Source organism: Abrus precatorius, unplaced genomic scaffold (genome assembly GCF_003935025.1).
Source record: "Abrus precatorius isolate BTA unplaced genomic scaffold, Abrus_2018 Scaffold10, whole genome shotgun sequence".
Classification (NCBI taxonomy): domain Eukaryota; kingdom Viridiplantae; phylum Streptophyta; class Magnoliopsida; order Fabales; family Fabaceae; genus Abrus; species Abrus precatorius.
Genome location: NW_020874292.1, coordinates 8,136,633 through 8,159,493, shown reverse-complemented (window position 1 = coordinate 8,159,493; position 22,861 = coordinate 8,136,633). Strand labels below are relative to the sequence as shown.

The following is a 22,861-nucleotide window of genomic DNA, read 5'->3' as shown; positions in this document are numbered from 1 at the left end:
AAATTACATAAATTTCATAATTTTTAATAAATTTTAACAAATAATTAATAATATATTAGAGAGAGTAGGTTAGGAACACTTTTAAAAAACAATGTATCCTTAGTACATATTAAAAAATTATATATAATCATTTAATAATTAAAACATTATAATATTTATTTTATTTTCCTCCAACTTGCAAGATTTAGGGGGCACAAAAATATTTAAAAAAGAATACATCCCCTATTTATTTCCACAAAACACATAAATTATTTGTAATTTTAAAATATTAAAAATATTAATTAATTATTCTCAATAATATTTTTTATAAATATTAATTAGAAAAACATTTTTTAATTAACATAACTTTTTCCTTCTATTTGAATTTATTTATATAATTCTTTTAGTATAGACTAGCATGATTTAACAATTAAATAGTGCATGAATGAGTTATTATATTATAGTCGTTAAATCTAGAAAAAAAAAAGCTAATTAATGAATGTAATTTGTTGTTATAATTACATTCATTGTTGTAACCCTGGTAATACTAGTTTTCAACATTTTTTTCCTTCACTGAATTATTAAATATTACCTGGCCAATCTGTGATACCTCTTCCATCTCTATCGAATCACCTGTTCAACCTTATCTTTCTACTAACTTTTTAAATCATGACATTTTTGATAATGAAGATGAAAATTTAATTAATGGAATTAAAAGTCCTCTCTGAGGTCTCCAATGAGAAAGAGGAAAATATGGAGGAACCAAAAGCAAAAAAAAAATGTATAAAAAAGGTTGAAAATGTTGAACAAAATTCTTGTTCGTCGACCATCTATGCCGATGAACACTAAAGTCGACAATGGACTGAAGCTAAAAATGATTGAAACTAGTCATTTTAGCAAAGTTTCACTTAAACTTTTTTCATCATATCGTTAATTTGAGAGGACATGATTGAACTTGTTAGTAGTTATAATAAGTCATTTTACTAATTCGTATGAGTCATGACATGTTAAATCATGTTAATCATCACCTAGTTTTTCTAACTGTTAATTATTATAATTAATAATAAATGAATATATGATTTTATTAGATTCTCTCACATTTATGCTTTTAGAAAATTATTTAAGTTCTGTTGTGTATTTTTTTTATCTCACATTATCCGTCTTTTGCGTATTTAACCCCTTTTTTAAATATATTATTTTAAAAATCTAAAAAATATTAACTACTTGTTTAATGATGTTTTAATTTATAAATATTTTTTTGTAAAAAAATTATTAAGAATTTAATTTAAATATATTATCAATATAAAAACTTCTATAAAGTCAACTAATTTAAATATACAATAAGTGTAAATTTTATATTAATTATAAAAAAAAAATAAAAAAAAATACTTACATGACAATGCACGATTGAACGACAGGTAAAACATTTTATACAATCTTTACGTTTCAATTAAATTATTATATTGACCAAATAATTATAATAATTAAATATGTTAAACATATATCATTTAAAAGTATACAATGTGAGTGGAAAGAAGTATAAAAATTTCGGGCGTTGTTTTCAGTTATAGATTCATAAAATGATACGAATCAGAATCCAAATAAGTCAAAATGATGGCCCATATTTTGTTGTCATATACTCATAATTCAACTATAATACTATTTCGATCATCCAATCAGGAGCAACGATAACGACCCGTTGTTTAAAGGTTTATCAATTTTATCTTTTTGTCTATTAACTATACGAATCAACCATTCTTTATCATGTTCTTGATATTTTTGCTATATGCATGGTCACAAATCGATCATATATCTCCTCAGCTCCATCCAGAGACAAATATAATTCATCTACTTGCTTACTAGTTTTGACACACTATTATTATCCTTGTTTACATTACTTGATTAAAAACATTTAAACAAGTATTATGATGTGCCAATATAATATCATTATCAAGATTTAATGCCATACGTACGGTAACAAGAATATTGTTCTAACAAAAATTAAACTGTCAATATGGACCTTTTTATTTTATATTAATAATATAATGATTATACTAAAAAATAATTTTATTAGCATACAACATGAATATACATTATTACTATATATAAGACGCAGATCCCTAACTCTACCCTGAACGGGCCTCAGTTGGAATTCCACTGCTGATGGTCCCACTGATTTCTCAATATTTTAGGTCCCAAGAAAAAAAAAATACTGAACCGCAGCTGGTTTTGCCTGTGGTTATTATAGTTGGTCAAAGGAAAAAAACAATGGTTCATAAATACTCCATTGAATATATATATAAGAAGAGAAAATAAAGAAATAATAGATATGACAGATAATGTAATATAATAAAAAAAAGTGTTAAATAAATATTAATGTTATTTTTAAAAGTTGTACAAAATTAAATATAATTAAAACTCGTATACAGAAAGTTGTGTTTGTTAATAAACAATTTTATTTATTTATTTTATCATGTATAATGTGTATAAGTTAAAAAAAATGTATTAAATAAAATTAAAGTATTTACTAATCATAATTTTAAAATTAGAATCAAAAAACAAATACATAAAAGTGTAAAACACCACGTCTATGTCACTCTCTTTTTATATATAAAACTCATATGCGGCACATCGAAGCAGTTTCGTGTGGTTCTTTTCAATGTTAACATATTAATATTTTATTCTGACGTATGACATAATCCCTGCATGGATGACTCGGGCTGACATAGAAGTAACGACCATGTTGAATTTTAATTTGTCTAGATACTGTGGTTATTATATATATATATATATAGTAGAAGTGGTTAAAAAATAATATATAAATACATTTTTATCATAATTTTATTGAATTTTATCATATTTTAATAATGTTTGTATTATTTTATAAAATAAATAAGTTTTTTTAAACTATTAGCACCCTTTTTTATGATAAAATTGGCTTGTTCTGCGTATTTAATGATAATATATTTATTATTTTAAAAATATAAAATAATTAGAAATATATTGTATTAAATAATTAAGAAAAAAATATAAAAAATAAGAGAATTTAAAATAATTATTTCCAATATATATTTGGTATGTTATTTATTATATATTTCTTTTCATTAATTTCTTGTATCTTTAAAATATTAATCTTTCGGATTCTAGTTTCAACTCTTCAAAAGTCAACTTATTAAATTTTGTAAACGAATGGACATATATGAATTATTAATTTGTTAATAAATAATTATAAATTATTTTTTAATTTTTAATCTTTCTTTTAGCAATTAAACAAGAAATGATAGCGTTTGTTTTTAATATTAAATATATATTTTTATTTATAATCCTATTCATTTCATTAAGGAATGTGATTTTTGTACTTATTATATGAGTATTGTTTATGAATGTTTTAAGAGTATTATTGTATTAATAGTTAATTAATTAATATTCAACATATTGTATTGAATCTTTAATTGCTTAAAATAATGATGAAACATTTTTATATATTATGATGATAAATATTTTAATTTTTTTCATTATCTTTATTTGAATAAAAATCATGAATAGAAGTGTGTTTTAATTTTATTAATAAATAAATAAAATGTTTATCTTCTTTTGTTTTTAAAACTTTAATTTGATAATGTTCTGGCCGTTTGATAAGTGGAGGGATGTGTAGGCATTCACATGCACAATAATACTCTTTCGGTGATTCCAAGAGACACATGGAACCTTCAGATACCGAACAGAATAAAAGTCAAGAAGGAACATGACTCAAATCTAGCCTCTAGCCGCCATTATCATATAAACTTCTTTTTTACGTGGGTTTGTATTGCGGGTTCTTTGTCTTTATAAATGGATTTACGCTTAAAGGTTAGATAAATTACTGCGAAAATATTAAGTGTCATTATTTAAATTTTGAGAGACTTCATATATTTTATTTTTTAAAATTTAAATTTATTTATATTCTTAAGAATCATATTTATTTATAATGACTTTTAAAACTATTTTTTAAATAAAATATAAAAAATTGAAAGTATAATTAAGTTGGATGTTATATGATAGATAATATTTTTTCAACTAATAAAATATTTTATTATAAAACTATAATTGATACATTAGTATTCTTTAACACACTGTATGAATATATTTGCCAAAAGAAGAGGATTTTAAAAGTTCTAAATCTTAAGTCTCTTATTCTGGCAATGAGATATCAGCTAAGTCTCCTCAGTAAGGAACATTGTCCAACTCTAGCTGTCCATTATTCATAAACCCCTCTTCCATGCGAGTTTGCATTGCAGGTTCATTCTTTGTCTCTATAAATATCTTTACAACATCTTTTATAAAGGATAAGTAAATTAATGCAACAACATAAAGTGTCATTAAAGGAAATACTATGATTCCAATGAACATATTTGTCACTTTTGGTAGATTGCTGTGAATTAGCCAACTCACAAAGGCAGAAATGAGGTAGTACACATTAATACCGATAATCCCAAATCCTAATAACCATGAGATGACAATGATCTGTAAAAAAATTATATCAATTTTTTTAGTTTTTAGTTAAAAATATCTCTATCTCTAGCTTTGCTTCGAGTTAATGACTAGTAACCACTATTATATAATGAAATAAAAATATATTATTCTTGTATCCTAAATTAAATTAGCATTTATATATAAAAAAGATAAAAAGACAACTCACAATTATAGAATTTTTGTAAGGTCCCATCTTAGTACTGCTGCTGCTAAACTTTAAGAGCGGAATTAAAGCAAACGGAAGTTCAAAAGAAAGTATCATCTGCAAAACAATTTTAATTAGTGTGCATGCATAATTTAATGCATATATATATACTAAACAAAAAAGAATAATAAATTTTTGAGTATACAAACTGATGTAATGATGATTAGGTGACCAGCTCCAGCAGGACCACCAATGATGGTGACAATAAGAGTAGGTATTATGGCAATGCTTCTTGTCATCAAGTTTCTAATCCATGTTTCCATGTTTAAGTCCAAGAAACCCTAATAGCACCAATAAACGACAATCACAATTTAATAAATCCTTAGTTAAAACATGTTTGTTATTTAAAAAATTTTAACAAGAATGTTTTAAATGATATTTCTAAATGACCTGCATGATGAATTGCCCTGCACAAGTTCCAGTTATAGCTTAACTTTGTCCCGAGGCTAGCAATACAATGGCATAAATGGTTGAGCTTGACTTTCCTAACACATTCTATAAGCAATAAACATCTTGTGAGATAACTTGGTGCTGAGTTAGATTAAATTTAGGACAAATTTGAGTATAGTTTTTTTAGGTATTTTTAATATTATTTTTTAATTAAAATTAGAGCTTTACTTTGATAAGAAAAAAAAGTATTTTATATTACAGTAGATTATCAAATTTTATATTGCACTATTATTCAGTCTAATTTTGATTAAAAAACTAACACAAAAGGTATATAATGAATTGAAGTGAAATTTCATCCTTAAACTTAATATTATAATTTGACTATGACAATCAAATTACAAACTTTGAGAAGAAAGGAAGCAGAGTTAAGGGTAAGATTATTGCAATTATCAACATTTTCTACAAAAAGGTTGTTAGCAGAGCAAACAGTGCCGGTCACAGAAATCATTGCAACATTGATCAGAAATGCCACAAATAATGCGAACCCACTTTCTATGAGAAAGTATCTACATGCATCCTGCGTAATAAAACAAATATGTTGTGTGAGTACTTAGCAAAGCTAAATTATAAGTTTGTCATTTATGGCTTTCTTATTCTCAATTATCTTACGTTGATGCTACGCACAGAATTGGGTACTTTTCTAGACAGTACCAAAGCAGAGTGGAGGAAAAGATTGTGCCTGCATTTTGTCAAAAGTAAAATTTTAGGTAGTGAATATCTAAAGAGATAATTATGTAAACTTAATTTACTTGAGAGCATTGTGTATTATGCTAATAAAATTTTAACATGTTTATCAATTTACTGGTTAACAACATTTATTTTTAATGATGTATTAATACATTAAATCAGTTACAAAAATTGAAACTTTTAACTTACGGCATGACAAGGGCACCCAACAGGGCATCAGAAGCAGGAGGCTTTACGTAGCTCATTTCTCCAAAGAAACATCCGGCCATTACAAAAACTAGGATCGATATTAACAATTCTAACTTCCTTACCTGTCCAAACACCCCAAATATATATTAATAAGTTATTATCTAGCTTAAAAGAAACAACTTTAGGTCAATTTTTGACCTTTTAGAGTTGAACTACATTGTAGTTGAAAAAGTATATGCCAATTAACTTACATAATCAATTTCTCCAACTCTTACATATATTTTAATCGTAGTTATTAAATCCAAATTAGATGAATCAGAAATTAGTTAACTAACTGGTTCGATTCAGTTCAAAAAAAACTATAAAATAAAAAATAGTCAAATTAGACAAAATCCATCAAAATTAGATAAGATTTATGATTAAGAAAATTGGCTTAAATAGACTATTTCATAATAAAATATTCTTTTATCTTATTAAATTTGTAATGTAATCATTTTATGTTAATTTAAAACTTCAGTTAATTTATTTTTTAATAATTTAATATTAGTTTGTTACATAATTCTAAAAACATATTTTGTTATTATTCTTTTGATTTGCTTTAAGTACAATTGAATTAATATACTATAGACTAAGAGCATATTTAATTTTTGTTTTAAAAATAAAATATAATACAAATTTATATTATGTTTTATTTTAAAAATAGAAAACTATTTTTAAAACAAAAATCAAACATATTCTAATTTTTTTACTGATTTAATGATCAGTCTAATTTTAAAACTATTATTTTTAATATAAAACTTGTCTAAAGTTAAATTTAAAACATAATATTGATTCAAATTAATATTATTAAAATTAATTCTAATGATAAAATAAATGATTCCTTATTTTTTTAAAGTTATAATTAATTTTTTAAAATTATGAAATTTACTTTTTCTTTTTAATTTTTAAAACTACACAAATGATAAGAATCATAAAAGACAATAATTTAATTTTGAATAGATAAAATATCTTATATTAAATGATAAGTATATTTAAATATAATAGTAGGAGACCGTAAGAAAGTGTTTAATAATAGTAGCAGTTCCATGAAAGCAGAAAAATGGAAGTGTAAGCCAAATTTAAGTATAAGACAAATTAATTTTATTTTATTTTTTTGTTAATTTTTATCAGTTTTCAATTGACAAACAATGAAAAAAAATTAAAATTAAACATTGCTATAAATTTATAATGTTTTAAATTATATAATATTTTTTAATTATTAAAAAAGTAAATTACCCCAAATCTCTGCACACCCAGAAGTACGAGGGTGCTGCATCCAGTCAATAGAACTCCTGCCCATACCGGAATGTGGAAGAGTATATTCAGCGCAAATGCTGTGCCAATCACTGAAACAATCGAATTTTGAATAAAAACTAATGAGTATAAAAGTGTATAGTTAATTCAACTTGTATTTATGTCTATATATATTGTCAACTTTATAATAAAGTTTTTTCTTTTAAAAAAGTAATTATTTTCTAAAAATAAAAACTTTATCTAAATTTCTTGACTTAATTTTTTTACTTATATGATTTTAATGGAAGGAAAAAAAAAAACATAGCAAAAAAAATAAATTAGAACCTTCAGGTATGTCTGCAGCTATAACACCAAACTCTGCTAACAACCATAAGCAATACTTAACAAATAATGGGTACTCCACTTTACATATTTCTGAGAGGTGTTTCCCTGTAAAATTCAATCACAATAATAATTTTTATTAGATAAAAAAATAAATAAATTAAATAACATTGTAAAAAATTATTTTTTATTTCAATCATCACGCTGCTACTCCACTTTTCATGATCTTTTATATCTTTCTCAGTCTTTTTATTTTGGACGTTAGTGGCTTGCGTTTTCTTTATCATTTAAACAACTTCATTAGACAGAGACGGTGTGTGCGCGTGTAAATTTAAGTTAACCGAAGAAGGAATTATACATACATTTTTAGTATTTAATTAGGTTCTTACCCGTGGTTACGCCAAGATTTGCGGCCAATGACTGAATTACAAGAGCAAATACCAATCCAACAAGTATTACCCACAAGAGCTGCATACAGTAATTCATTCCAGTTTTAGTAATTTGCAGCGTTTTTTTCTTACGATATAACAAAAACTTATATGCTATGCTATACCTCATATTTGTGATTAGCTCCTGCTTGAAGATCCGTTTCCACTGCCCAGTGCCAAATAACCCATAAGCACACAAAAATACACACATAAGTGTAATACACAGAAAGAGAAACTCACTATTTCCCGGATCAAGATATGCTAACGAAACGAGAAATCCTGGACCAACATACGAGGGAAACTTTCTCCATCCAGATTTCTGTCTCATCAATGTTAAATTATAAGTTAAGGTTATCTAAGCTAACTAGCTTTAAAAGAAAAAAAAAGAGAAGGACCTCGTGATTTGTGGAGTCCTCGTCGCAGGGTGGAGGAAGGCTAATGTTGTTAGAGGAAGTGACGATTCCATTGCTCCCTCCAACTGACTGAAGCATCAAATTTTCCATTAAATCACTGTTGTGTGTCTTAAGTCCGTAGTCCGTGTAGTGCAAGAAAAGAATGATCGAATAAAAAATCATCTGTATCACAGTATATATTTTCAGTGAAAGAGTGATAACAGTGAGAGCCTCTAAACATGGCATATTTTCAGGAAACTTTTAGATTTGCTGAATAAGTAAAATTATTTTACTTAGAATTTGTCATTAGACCGTTATGGTGGAATTTGTCCTTAGGACGTTAGCGAATTTGCTATTTTCTATCTTTTCAGTTAAGTTATACTCAATAAATTTTGTTAATATCTACTTAACTCATAATTCGACAAAATATATTATAAATAGTAAATCTTAACTACTTTTAAGACTATGTTTGTTTCTATTTTCAAAAGAGTTTTTTCAAAAAAAATATAAAAAATAAGAATATATTTTTATTTAAAATAAACTATTTTTAAAAATAAAACAAACATGCTCTTGGATTTTGATTTTTTTTTTCATTAAAATTTGCTCATTTCTTACTAAATCTGAGTTATTTATATATTATATTTAAAAATATTCATACAACACATCAGTATTATAAATATGTTTAGTTAATTTATTTCTAAATTAGATTTAGCTAAAGATATGTAATATATTAATACTTAATTCTGTAAAAAGGAACATTTAATTAATGTCAGCCGTGTAAGATTTTTTCACCCCGTATGTGAAAAGCAAAATTAGCTTGATCTTTAGTATTAACTTTTATTACTAAAACTTAGCTTATAATCTATTATCCTTTTACTAAACTAAAAAATTTATAAACAAAATATTGATACCTTAGAAGTGTCACCACTTTATGCAGTAGCCAAATCACATTATCTGCCCCAATGTTAATAGGAAAAACTAATGATTTTTGTTTATCATTTTTTTTAGCATTGCCTCACAATCTATGTGTGTATTGCTAAATTAACCCGAAGCAGTATAATTTAATGAGTCGTTTCTACACATACTTTTTAGTTTTTATTTTATTTCTTATTATTTCAATCATTTTAAAAAAATTATCTCCTCTTAATTAAATAAGTCGCTGTCAAAACAAATTTAGCAGGAATCATGTTAGTTAAGAATGTTTTATATAAATTTGTGTGTCTGTGATGTTCTTTCTGTTATTTTTTATTTCTCTCTTATTTATAAGAAAACTTTATATAAATATATTATGAATAAAATTTCTAACTAATATATCTAGATCATATTATTATTACTCGCCATTTGCATGAATTAGGCAACCTAATTTTGTAATTTGATTAATTAAAGAAAATAAAAACTTTTTATATTTTTTCACATCATTTATTAATTATTTAAAACTTTTTAATCTTTCTTTACTTTTACCATCACTCCCAGAAAAAAATTATAATTAATTCCTAAAAAATTTTATTAAATCATGTATTAAAAACTATTTTTCTTAATTATTTAATGTTAGACGAAGATTTAACGTTAATACTATACATATATTTAATGCGTCCCCTCACAAGAGTTTAGATTTTAAGTGTAAGATTTGATCTACACTTAGTTACTTGTCAAAACAAAGTGCCGATTTTTTACTTTAAATAAATATATGCTTATATATAATTGAGACTAATCCTCAAATCAAATGTGATCATTAAGTAAAATTCTTTTAAAAAAAATACTATATAATTCAATTTCCTATATATAACATTATAATAAATGTCTCTTATGTTTCATTTCATACTCATACTCATTGGCACTTATAACATGGAAGAAGCATCAATATTATATTAAAAATTATGAGAGTATTTATTATCACATGCATATGTATATTGTTACTTTAATTTTAAAAAAATTATGGAAAATATTTTCATTATTAATATAGTTATAAGAAAAAAAATATTTTTATACAAAAATCATATAAAAATGAACAATAATATACATATAAGTAAGGTAATAGATATACCCAAAAAATCACTCCTCCAAAAACTTTAATTGATAAGAGAACTAATTTATATATCTATTACATAAAATAAAAAAATGTATTAAATATATCCAATAAGGAACAAGCAAAGATTTTCTACGATTTTAAAGCTAATCGCAAACGGTTCTTCTGCTCTTCATTCAAATGTGTGTGTATATATATATATATATATATTAAATTCCTATATAAAAATTATTTGAGAGTAGGATCATTTATTATTATCTTTTTAACTGCGGATGACTTTAATTCAAGACACCTTTGTCTAAAGTATAATTTTTAGAATCGTATATTATCGATAAAATTAAGAATTGAATTATGAATTAATTAAGTTTATATTTATTTACTCTACCTTACATTAACATATCTACCAAGTTTGTGTTTGTTGATTATATGAGCCAATTATCCTAACAATGCAAAATTTTAAAATTTACTAAATACAGTATTTTATAATTAAAATGAAGAAAAAAATATTAATATACATTAAGTTATATCACTCTTAATTTAATAATTTACATTTATATTCTTAGTAAATTTTAATTAATAATTAAAAATATATCAAATAACATGTTACTAAGCACTCCTCTAAGAATACCAAAATTTGAAGGAACGCACTTTCAAAAGTTGATTACTCCAATAAATAAATCTGCGTATCAACTAAAACGATCATTCTTTCCAGTTTCCACCCAAGTCATGTGGGTAAAAATTGTTTTCTGACTAGGTAATGCTATGAATATTTGCAGTTCGTACGTGTTGTATGCCCGTTTTCTCTATTGCATCATTTATCACAGTAATGCACTATGGATCGCTAAATTTTTTAGAAGCCTTACATTGCTTTGACTCAACTCACGCTCTGCTTCAATTTCCTCGTATGTCAGGGCTTGCTTCTTTACAACATTGTCTTTTTTTGGAGCAATCGTCTGCATAAAGGTCAAAAAACTTATACATCCCGGCAGAACTTTAGACACATTCAATCATTATACATGTCCAAAATGACAAAAAGACATCAACGAAACTAAACTAAAGGAAATTAAGCATGATCTGCTAACCTCTTCTAAAAAATCACACAGCCTTTTCATTTTGGCTTCCATCAATGCAATTTCCTTAGAATTTCCATCTTCTTGTGGAACTGCTCCAACCCCGCCTTTTAAAACCACGTGCCCCCTCAGCAAAATGCTTCCTGTCCAACTTTTCAAGAGGTGGGTGCTGCATAGAGAACACAACTAGAGAAAATTTGTTAAGTCATTCTGTCAAGCCAGATTCATTATTTTATACATATATATAGCCAGACTCAAGACACACAATATCGATTAATGGCAAACTTGATCCAGCATCGACACGGCTTGGAGACAGCAATGGCATAGCAGCTGTTAAGAACCTTCCAAGTCCAATCGAGTTTTCGACAAATCATGAGGTCTTTTTCTTTCTTTCTTTCTTTCTTTCTTCCCGTGCCTCTTTTTTCTCTAAGCTAGTTTTTGAACACTTTTAAATAGCTTCATGTTTAATTTAACCTTGATGCATTAATGAGATAGAAACTAGGGTGGAATCCTGTAATATGTTGGTCCCGTTTTCTTTGCTTACCTTGATATAAACACGTACAAGTGTGTGTCCTTTCTCATTAGGCAGTGGAAACTTCAAACATGAATTATTATATTGAACAGCCGTGGGTAATAATTATTAGACTGGTGTTCCGCTCATAATTCAGTCATTGGCCGCAAAATCTCGGGGTAACCACTGCTAAGATCCTAAATGATCACTAAAAATGATAGTGATTACGTCGAAATTTGCAACTAATGACCGAATGATAAGCGCAAACATTTATCCGGTACACACAGCTGAATATAATAATTCATTGCAAAATAAAAATATTTTTTTGAGCGTTTCTCTGTTTCTCACGATATAAGATAAAAACTTAAATGTTACGCACACCTCAAGTCTGCGGTTGGCTCAATCGCGCGCCAAAACAAGAGCACACACAAAAAAGAGATTTATTGTTCCCTAAGCCAGGAAACTTTTCTCACAGTGGCTTTTGAAGCCATATCATTCATGGACAGAAGTTCTGGGTAAAATCAAATGCACCTGGACGACGAGCTACACCCAAAAAAACTCAAAAAGGTGCGAAAGGGGCGCTGGTTCTGGGGTGTGTTTGTGGAGGGCCGAGGAGGGGAGACCTGGAACTTCTCGTATAAAGAGACCCTGTTGAGGAGAGTACTACGGTGGACTGGTGTGAGGAGGAGTACGCATCTGAGGAAGTGCTTGGGTAAGAGACTGGATTAGTGAGACGTCTAAGCCAACTTTGGAAACTGAAATCAGCATCAAATTTGGAGCATTAACCACTGCTGTGTGTGTTCTGGACGGTGCAACGAAAAAAATAATGGATGCAATGAGAAAATAACTAGTATTTATTGACACAGTTCTATCTTCACGGGGAGGTGTACTTTGTGTGCTTACGGCAAACGTGCAGGTAAGTTGAAAGTTTGGTGTTGGGTTGAAGTTTGGTGTTAGCCTGTTAGGTGAAAGGTTCCACTAACATGTAAAAAGCTTCTTGGTTTATAGGTGAAAAAATTAATTTCATTATTAAAAAAAATTCTTTTAATGCGTGAGTACATATGTTTCAATAAAATATAGGTTTTTTATATCAATTTTTTCATACAAATATATAAAATTTTGAAAAAATTATAAGAATATGAGAAATTTTCAAAAATTGTCAATAACAGTTTTTAGTACTTTAAATTATTTTAACTCCGAATCTTCATATTTGTACAAAAATTTGTTATTTTTAATTCTCATATTTTTATAATTTTTTATAAAATTTCCTATTTTAATATATATATTATTTTAAAATATCATATAAAATTACAAAAACAAAAAATAGATACGATTTAAATTAATATATACAATAGGTACAGACAGAATAGTACACCTAACGGCCAACAACCAGTAGTACACAGTACATCAATTTTCTTTTTCCTTTTTGACACACTTAAATAAAATGTGTTTTGGGCCAAGCAAATTATATAGTCTCCAAGCCCTGTTGACGTAGAGAGTTCATTGGGCTGGTGTTCAGAGGTCCAACAGGAATGTTAAAAATTTGAAAGTATTGGGCTTTGTTTTGCTTGGAGCGGTTTAGATTTGAGCCTGTGAGAGAGGGGAAAGAGAGAGAAAGTGAGAATGTCGTCGACGGTGCTGGAAGTGACGCGGGGAGCGCACGAGGAGGTGGAGCGGTTGGAGCGGCTGATAGTGAAGGACCTTCAGAATGAACCGGTCTCCAACAAGGAGCGTTTGTATCAGAGTCACCGTGTACGCAACATGATCGACACCATTTCCTCCACCACTCAAAAGCTTGTAAGTTTTCTTATTAGGTTTTCCTTCTTTTTTCATATTCACGTTCTTCTAACCTACTTTGCTTCTCTTTGTTTCAGATTGAGATATATGAAGATAACGACAATGCTAGGAAGGATGAGATTGCTGCACTCGGAGGACAAACTGCCACCGGAATTAACGTTTTCAGTGCTTTTTATGATAGGCTCAAAGAGGTCTTTTCTCTTGCTTAAACTTTTGTCTTGTATTTTTCAATTTCAAGGGTTGAAGCATCAAGCAGGAGTTTGGAGGATAGAAAGTGTTCCTTGTTTAAATCTATACTCCTGCAGATTCATGGTTTATTTGTGGAGCTGGAAGGAGAATTAGAGATTTAAGCTGGCTAGGTTGTGTTAGGAAATAAATGTTTAGATATGGTGGAGCTGAGTTCTTGCAGATGTTTGATTGTTGTTACTCGTGTATGTGTGACGGATTACTTAATTTGTGTTATTGCAGATACGAGAGTATCATAGGAAGCACCCAGCTGCACGTGTTGTTGATGCTAATGACGATTATGAAGTACTTCTTAAAGAGGAGCCTCAAATTGAGTTTAGTGGAGAGGTCTTTGTCTCTCTCTCTCTCTCTCTCCTTGTGTGTAATCAGCAATGCTCTGGTGAACATGAAAATATATAACATGCTGTTTGCTTTTAGTGAAATTTAACTGGGCTTAGCATGTGGGAACTGAATTCTGTAAGAAATTGAGTTCTGTAGGAAATTTTGATTTACACAATTGGTTTTGTACATGAGTAAATGTTTAAATGTGAAAGCAGAGAAGAGCTTGTGTGTCTGAGGTAAAGTTTTATGGAAACAATCAGCACATTAAGTTTGCAAGATGAGATCTAACCTAATATACTGTTAGGAGAGGCAATGTCACATTTCCAGTACCGATAATTTCTGCTCCTGCAGCCTTTTCTGATCACTGATTCTGTGAAAATTCCCTTCCAGGAAGCTTTTGGTCGTTACTTAGACATGCATGAATTATACTATCACTATATCAATTCTAAATTTGGCAAGCCAATTGAGTATTCTGCATACCTTGATGTTTTCCCGGACACAGATAAGATTCCTCGCAAAATGAAAATGACCAGGTGAGTTGTTTTCTCATTTAGGTGCATCCTAGTTTTGTATGGAATTTGTACAGGCTTCTAAGTTTTTTTCTGTTCAATCTCTACAGACAGTACTGGGAATATATGGAAAATCTTCTGGAGTATCTGCTATACTTTTTCCAGCGGACAGAACCCCTGCAAGATCTTGATCGAATTTTCTTAAAGGTGATTAGTTGTATCCTACCAATGTTTTGAACTTGTAGCATTTTTTCACATAGTTTTGAGCCACATGGTAGGGATAGTTTTTTTTTTTTTTTATCATTTCATAATTCTGAAAATGCTGGAATAGAAACTTAATTGATCTATGCTGTGAATAATTTGGATAAGTTTTTATTACTAATAATTTTGTTTTAATGAAATCCAGTCCAGTGTTATATTTGGGATGTCAAAGTGTTTGTATGTATGCTTATAATTGTTGTGCCAATTTATTCAACATTTTAAACGTTCTGTTACCATAAATTTTTCCCCTATGAAAAGGCAGTAATCAATTGTTCTATTTTGGTCTTTATAAAGAAAAAGCCAGGGTTGTAACTATCATACAAAAGGTGGTAAAAATACACCTTTGGTGGTTTGGGCAGGGTAACCCAATCCCTGGAGATAGGGATAGAGGAAAGAAAAGAAAAACTATAAGCAAGACAATTAAGAAGGATATAGATGTCAATAGTTTGTCTATTGAAATGATTTATATCAAAATATTATGGCATTGTTTGATCCATGTAGGCAATTTCACCTAGTGGAAAAAAGCCTGGCTGTTATTGTTGTTGTATTTATAAAGAAATTTAGACTTTTTCTCTTTCACATGATCCCATTTTCTATAGCATTCTTGATGCAAGTAAATATTTTTTAACTAAAGCTGAAATCCCATGGATATTAGACGCTGTCCTATTTTCAGTAGACTTCAGCTTTAGAATGGAATTTATGATTTTAATATTTTATATTTTTCTATGCTGAAATGCTTGACAACCTTTGGCTAAGAATGAACTTTTAGGTTTTAACAGTTATCTTCAATAATTCCTGTTTCATGTTTCAAGTCTGTTCCTCTGTTTCTTGGCTGTAGCAATGTTGAGTTTATATTGCATCATAAAAGATGTGCAAGAATTTTTTATAGTTAATCTTGATTTCCATCCTTGTGCATTATTTTCACTTGTATTTTTTTGGGAGGGAGAATCTGATATAAGTTTGGCAGGTAACGACTGAATTTGAAGAAAATTGGGCTGCTGGAATGGTGCTGGGATGGGAGAATGACAATCAGGAGAATGGACATGTACCCACTCAACACACTACGATTGATCTGGATTATTATAGTACAGTTGAAGAGCTGATGGAAGTGGGTCCTGAAAGGTTAAAGGAGGTAAAATTGAGGACTATGAATGAGTGTATGTATGTGTGCAGTGTGTGCACCTGTGCTTGCACTTATTTTCCATTAACAATGTAGGTGGTGATGTACAAGGATTCATCATCACTTTTTTGTAAACTTAATATGTTGAGTTTCAATATTCATGAAGTTACAAAGATTAAATATCTTTTCTAGCCAGTCATTTATTTGAGTAAAACTTCTTTTGTGATTATTTTCTTTTTCTGCGCTGCTATTTGATGTGATAGGCACTTGCTGCATTGGGGCTTAAGAGTGGTGGTACTGTTCAGCAACGGGCAGAGAGGCTTTTCCTCACAAAGGTGATTTTTACCCTTTTACGTAGTGTACAGACACACTTTCTCTTTTTGTTTTATAGTTTTTCTTTGGAAGGAAATAGGAATGTAGGGATTATTTTTGCTATAGTATCTCACAATTCAAAAGAAGTCTCATGAGAGATACTAATTCACTTATTTTTTTTAATTTTGTGTTCCAAGTTGGTTGTCATAAATCCAAAGATCGGGACAGGAGCTTCTTTTATCAGAGTCAGAATCTGATACCTACTGGGCAGGGCCCGAATTGACAGTTCTACTGGCTATTGCTAATTAAGATATTTTTAACTTACATTGGCCTATGGCTCTGGTCCCTCCTTGGCTATTAATTTTCCTGGAAAACTAGCTAATGTATAGATAATTGGCACATGGCATAATTTATAATTTTATGCTTCCCTGATTCTATTTATTATTAAAGTACTTGAAATTCAGAATTTGTTCAGCTTATTCATTACCTCATAGATTTTGAATCCTATGAAAGCATCAATGCATTAACTATTTCACAAGCGACATTTCCACTCTACCGTGTATATCAAAATTGACTTAAAATACTTTGACCCCTGATTTCCTATTTGGTTTGAAGAAGACTTGGTTCATTGAATTTTTTTTTAAGGTAGCTTTGCTTCGTGTAGGCTATATATCTGTATAAGTATAATGAATCTGGCTTGACAGATTGACCTAACAAATTCTCTGGTTGTGTTTTTATGCAGCACACACCTCTTGAAAAGTTGGACAGGAAGCATTTTGCTAAGGGGGCACGTGGTTTAGAAAAAAATGGGGTTGGAGCAGTTCCACAAGAAGATGGAAATTCTAAGGAAATTGCATTGATGGAAGCCAAAATGAAAAAGCTGTGTGATTTGTTAGAAGAGGTTAGCACATCATGCTTAATTTCCTTTAGTTTAGTTTCGTTGATGTCTTTTTGACATTTTGGGCCTGTATCATGATTGAATGTATCTAAAGTTCTGCTGGGATGTATAAGTTTTTTGACCTTTATGCAGACAATTGCTCGAACAAAAGACAATGTTGTAAAGAAGCAAGCCCTGACATACGAGGAAATTGAAGCAGAGCGTGAGGAGGTGAGTCAAAGCAATTTCTGGATCCCTAGTGCATTACTGTGATAAATGATAATAATAGTTTCTCAAATTACAGTTTTATTGCTTTGTAAATGAATGCCATAAATATAACACATTAAATGCAAATTTGGGAGGATAGCTTTTCTGTGAGACTAAGGTCTAAGGCAATTATTGACACAGTTATATGAATTATATATATGATGACTATATTCAGAATGATCTTTGAGATTACTTTGGTCCATTTCATTGCATCAACAATATTTACTAAAGCTATCTAAGCATACTGAGAGACTATTATTTTTCCATGATTTCATGTGTGGTTTATTTTGAACTTCTTTACCTGTATGTGATGTGGACTTGAACTGGTCTTATATGTATGGCCAACTTTGTTGAAGTTGATGAATCCTTATTGTAAACATAATAGTCTAATCTAAATGTATGAATTACTAAGCTGATGCTTAAGCTGTCGAGGAGGTGCACCTGTTTTCTTGATCTATTGAGAGATAAGGGTGGCATGACTGGCTTGCAATTAACATTTAAGCATATGAAATGTTTTGAATTATTCATCTAGAAATGTAATTTGATTTTTATCCCACCAATGGGACACTTACTTGCTTTATATAAACTAGTCTCCAGTACTGGCTTGAGTATAACTTCCCTGTTTCTGAATTCTGAAAGGAGTATGCTGTTATAGATTACATCATCTGGGATCTTTAATGAGTGGTGAAGGGAAAAAAAAGAATGATATGGCACCCCGATTAGAATTTTGGGCTTGAGAGGAGAAAATTGTTGAGTTGACTTTAAGATGCCTAAAACTCTGAAGCTTGACTAAATGTACCTAGTGAGTAGTCGTAGTAGTTATTGTCTTTTGTCCCTTTTTTGTCTTTGAAAATCTTCTCAGACAGCTTAGAACTTTCTATGTTTTCAAAGTTTCTTGGTCCATAGTCCATACTAACCAGAGTAAAAGATGTTTCAGGCTATCACTCATCCCCCATTGACATTACCTTTTCTCTGATTTTGGTTGTTTACATCTATTCCTTCTTTGCTTCCAAATATGGACTCATTTAATAGGTGATTATATTATATGATCCTTTGTAGGAAGAGACACAAGAGGACACAGAAAGCGAAGATGAGGAGCAGCAGATATATAATCCCCTAAAATTGCCGATGGGGTGGGATGGGAAGCCTATACCTTATTGGCTGTATAAGCTACATGGTCTGGGTCAGGTATTATTTATTTTCCATTAAATTTTGTAGACTGGAATTATATTTTCTCATTGAAAATCTCAAGCAGTCGATGTCGTTATTATCGAAAGTCTTGAGGGTTGTCATAAACTGTTTAAGGCCTCTATAAGAATTCCTCCTCCACAAGAGAAGAGAAAAACTTTTAAAGGAAATGTTGTTATCATCTGCCTATACCTGTTGGCAGTAACGGTATCATGTTACATTAGATAAATCTGTTAACTGACTTAAAAGGATAGGGACTTGTTATAGGATTCTTTATGGTTCACAATATTTTGGCAATTAAATAATATAATATACATTTCAGGAATTTAAATGTGAGATATGTGGGAACTACAGTTATTGGGGGCGTCGGGCTTTTGAACGACACTTTAAAGAATGGCGCCATCAACATGGGATGCGATGTCTTGGTATACCAAATACTAAGAACTTCAATGAAATAACATCAATTGAGGTATGCATTTTTATCTTTTTCATGCTTTTGTTCCCTTGCTGATAGCTGACAGTCTGTAGCATATTTCACAAATATAAATTACTTCCATCTTCTGTGCATACTTGTTTGTTTAAGTGCACACACCTCTTGCTTTGTTATTCAATCCTACTGGATATATACTTCATGATTACAAACTGAAATTGCTTACATTGACATTATGTTTTTCCTCCTTGGCCTATGACCAATTGAAATGTTGCACATTTTAAAATGTTAGCGTATAACTTTATCATTCAGTATTCAAATTTGCTCGTATACTTTATGAGAAATGTAGCACAAAAGTTTTTTATGAGAAAGTGTAATATTTAATCTTACTACTGCACTCCCATTGTGATTTTCAATAAAATCTTTTAATTTATTGATTTTTGAACCAGTGTCCTTACGGGAGTTGTTAGCAAGACCCATTTATTGATTAAGTTTGAGGTGTATGACTTAAAAAGTCTGAATTAAAATATATCTGACTTCAGGGTTTGATTAATAATTAGTGATGTGCATGCAATATGCGGCAATGGTTGTCCACTGCTACGTTCACTGCAAGGAAAAGAGCTAATAATTTGTGTATAATCATAATATTATCAATGCTCAGAATTTTGTTACTTATAAATATGTCCTGCATTGTTCTATGTACCCTCTGAAAACACCTGAACATCTCAATAAGATTCTGGTTATGTGAAATGCTCAAGGCATTTTTGAAACTGCATTTGCAAATGTATACTCTGAAAACTTCCCCTGGTGTACATAATTTGCTTGACTTAGATGTAATTTTTAATTTTTAGAAAATCAAATGTTATAATAATGTTATTGCTAAATGTTCCAATATTGATTCTTGTCATTTTATTCTTGTGATGATTTGAAAACTTTATGTTGATGATGGTAATTTGGTGATGAAAAGTAGCTCTTAATATAAAATACCCTAGTAATTTGCTGGCACTCTAGATGATTCTGACAAATCTATGTTTTTTTTCACCTGTGACATCTATAGTGTCTTACATGCTATCATGCAATGTTGCAGGAAGCAAAAGATCTTTGGAAGAAGATACAGCAAAGACAAGGAGTGAACAAGTGGCGCCCAGATCTAGAGGAAGAGTATGAAGACAAAGAAGGCAACATATATAATAAGAAGACATACACTGACTTACAGCGCCAGGGACTGATATGAGAACACTCAACTTTGAAGATTGTTCTTTTCAAATAGCTTATCACTAGAAAATTTCTTCTTTTCACCTGGTCTATGAAAGCAGTTTGTTTTCGGCAGAGTTCATGGGGGAATAGCTGGTATCTAAACAGTATTGTACTACCAGAGAGAAGAGTGGGGATAGACATGGAGCCATGATTTGTGGCTTGCGTTACACTTTCTTGAGCAATTGTGAATTTGTAATTGACGGAAGAAGAAACATTGTCATTGATGTTGCATAGTATTATAGGTTTTTGAGTATTAGTAGCCTATCTTAGATCTTGGCAGCAGGTATGTTTGGAATCTACTTTTCATTAACAGTGTCCTTGGAGGGAACACTCATAGCGTGTAATTGGACTAGTGAACATGTTAATTTTTTATGATAGATTGCTCGTGTCTTATCACATTTTTACTGGGATAAATCGTCCTTTTTTTAATCTTTATTTTAATTGAATAACTTCTATGTGGAAGATTCTGAATTTTCTATCCGTTTTTTCTCTCTCCACTGCAATGTAAACCTTTGGCATTTGAGAAATTTTTGGGTGGCAGGGAACTACAGCCACTCATAGTTTGACTCTAGTTAATTTTTTTGAAAAATGCATACTGGTTGAGACCATGGTAGTCTACTAGCATAGAAAATTTCTCCTGGCATTCCTTAGTTGATGCTACTTTCGCTCCAATGTCGTTTTCACACGTTGTTTCTTAGCATGGTTTTTCCCTTTTTGTATAATTTTAGCATTTCTCGGCGAACATTTTAAGGAGGAAAGGCCTTGAATTGCTTTGCCAAGTCTAACGAAATTGTAATAATTTTATTCTCTCACTTTAATATCCTGTACTTTATTCTTGTTCTCCTAACGTGCGAGTCATTAGAGAAAAAAGAAGGAAAAAGTAATAAATTAACACAAATAAGAAATAAATAGTTAAATTAATATATGCAATTTTTGCACAAATTGAGGAGTTATATGATTACTTAAGTATAATGTGTGTCATATTATGGAACAAAATTATCATCACTTTCAGGGAGAAAAATCTCATCAATGATAAAAAAGAACTTGAGAGCTGTTGACACCGCATCAATATTGTTGAATATTAGGATCATCTAGTGAGTGTTTTCTTATCTACGTTGAGTTACCATGTACTCACCACAAGATGTAAGAGCTGGGAAATGGGCATGACTTGGAACTTTGGTTGAAGATATGCTGAGATCGTCATTTATTTGCGCTGTCGACGAAGCTTGTGATAGTAATAAATAACTACAAATATCTTAGGATTTTTGAGAGTTAAAGTATTCAGGGACATAGACCAATAGTTCATGAATTAATAAAATTTAGGAGAGATGTGAGAAAAATAAATGAATGTTTTTTTATAAGCTCATATTTTGATGTACTTTTTGGACATACTTATAGTGCATTTATTATTGTTTTAAAGAGATTTTAACACTAATTACTTTGCTAATTGTTATATATGGGCATGTGTGGAGACACAGGAATTTGGAAGATTTAGGGCGCCAATTGAAGAGAAATTAGGCAATTAAGAAGCAAGCATGCTTAGTCCTTTCTTATCAGCATGCTCATGCCTCGATTTCAAGCACGATCGTGCTGATATAAAGCATGTCCACGTTTACTATGTAAGCACACTTGTACACACATATGGCACGACCGTGCTAACCTGCGCAGTTCATTTTATTTTACATGATTTTAGATCCAAAAAAAGGGATATAAAAGAGGATGGAGGGGAGCGACTAATTGTCTTATTTTTTCTTCTCTCGCTCTGCAGACTTAAACACCGTAGTTCTACGTGATTCTCTCATCTTCTTTGCACAAGATCTCTAGCACATTCGTAGAGGATTTAAATCTTCAAGCGATCATACTTATAACCACTTGAAATTACTCTTTTTGATTGCATGTTTTAATGTAATTAAGACATAATAAGATTTTTTTTTCTTGGTCTTTAATATGTTTGATATAAAGATACAACTAATTAGCCACTTTGAGCTTTACTGATTTTCTTGGTTCCTTGCATTAAATTTATAGAATGTTTTGATGACCTTGAGTTTATGAATGAAGCAGTTGAGTTGTTGAATTGTTTAATAAATTCTCCTCTATATCTCTCATGTGCAAAAAGAAAGAACGTGTGATTTCAAAAGATTTAAAAAATAAAAAAAATAAATAAAGGTTATATATGAATGAAAGAAGAGAGAAATAAAGATATTGTTTGCATA

At 29.7% G+C, this 22,861-nt stretch overlaps 1 protein-coding gene and 1 pseudogene across 1 annotated transcript; one reads left to right on the top strand and one right to left on the bottom strand.

Moving 5' to 3' along the window:
- Window positions 1-4,182: 4,182 nt before the first annotated feature.
- LOC113866861 lies at window positions 4,183-8,392 on the bottom strand (annotated as a pseudogene).
- Window positions 8,393-13,633: 5,241 nt separating this feature from the next.
- On the top strand, window positions 13,634-21,430 carry LOC113866853 (splicing factor SF3a60 homolog). Its single transcript, XM_027501654.1, has 12 exons — window positions 13,634-13,860; window positions 13,938-14,051; window positions 14,329-14,433; window positions 14,818-14,960; window positions 15,047-15,143; window positions 16,165-16,329; window positions 16,581-16,652; window positions 17,372-17,530; window positions 17,660-17,737; window positions 18,833-18,961; window positions 19,284-19,430; window positions 20,479-21,430. The coding sequence occupies exons 1-12, from the start codon at window positions 13,687-13,689 to the stop codon at window positions 20,623-20,625; spliced, it is 1,530 nt and encodes a 509-aa protein (XP_027357455.1). The 5' UTR covers window positions 13,634-13,686; the 3' UTR covers window positions 20,626-21,430.
- The last annotated feature ends 1,431 nt before the right edge of the window (window positions 21,431-22,861 follow it).

Excerpts from the sequence above, each read along its gene's own strand:
- LOC113866853 (XM_027501654.1), top strand. The coding sequence starts at position 13,687 with ATGTCGTCGACGGTGCTGGAAGTGACGCGGGGAGCGCACGAGGAGGTG. Across the intron at positions 16,330-16,580 it reads GTCCTGAAAGGTTAAAGGAG|GCACTTGCTGCATTGGGGCT; the intron begins GTAAAATTGAGG and ends TTGATGTGATAG. Across the intron at positions 18,962-19,283 it reads AGCTACATGGTCTGGGTCAG|GAATTTAAATGTGAGATATG; the intron begins GTATTATTTATT and ends TATACATTTCAG.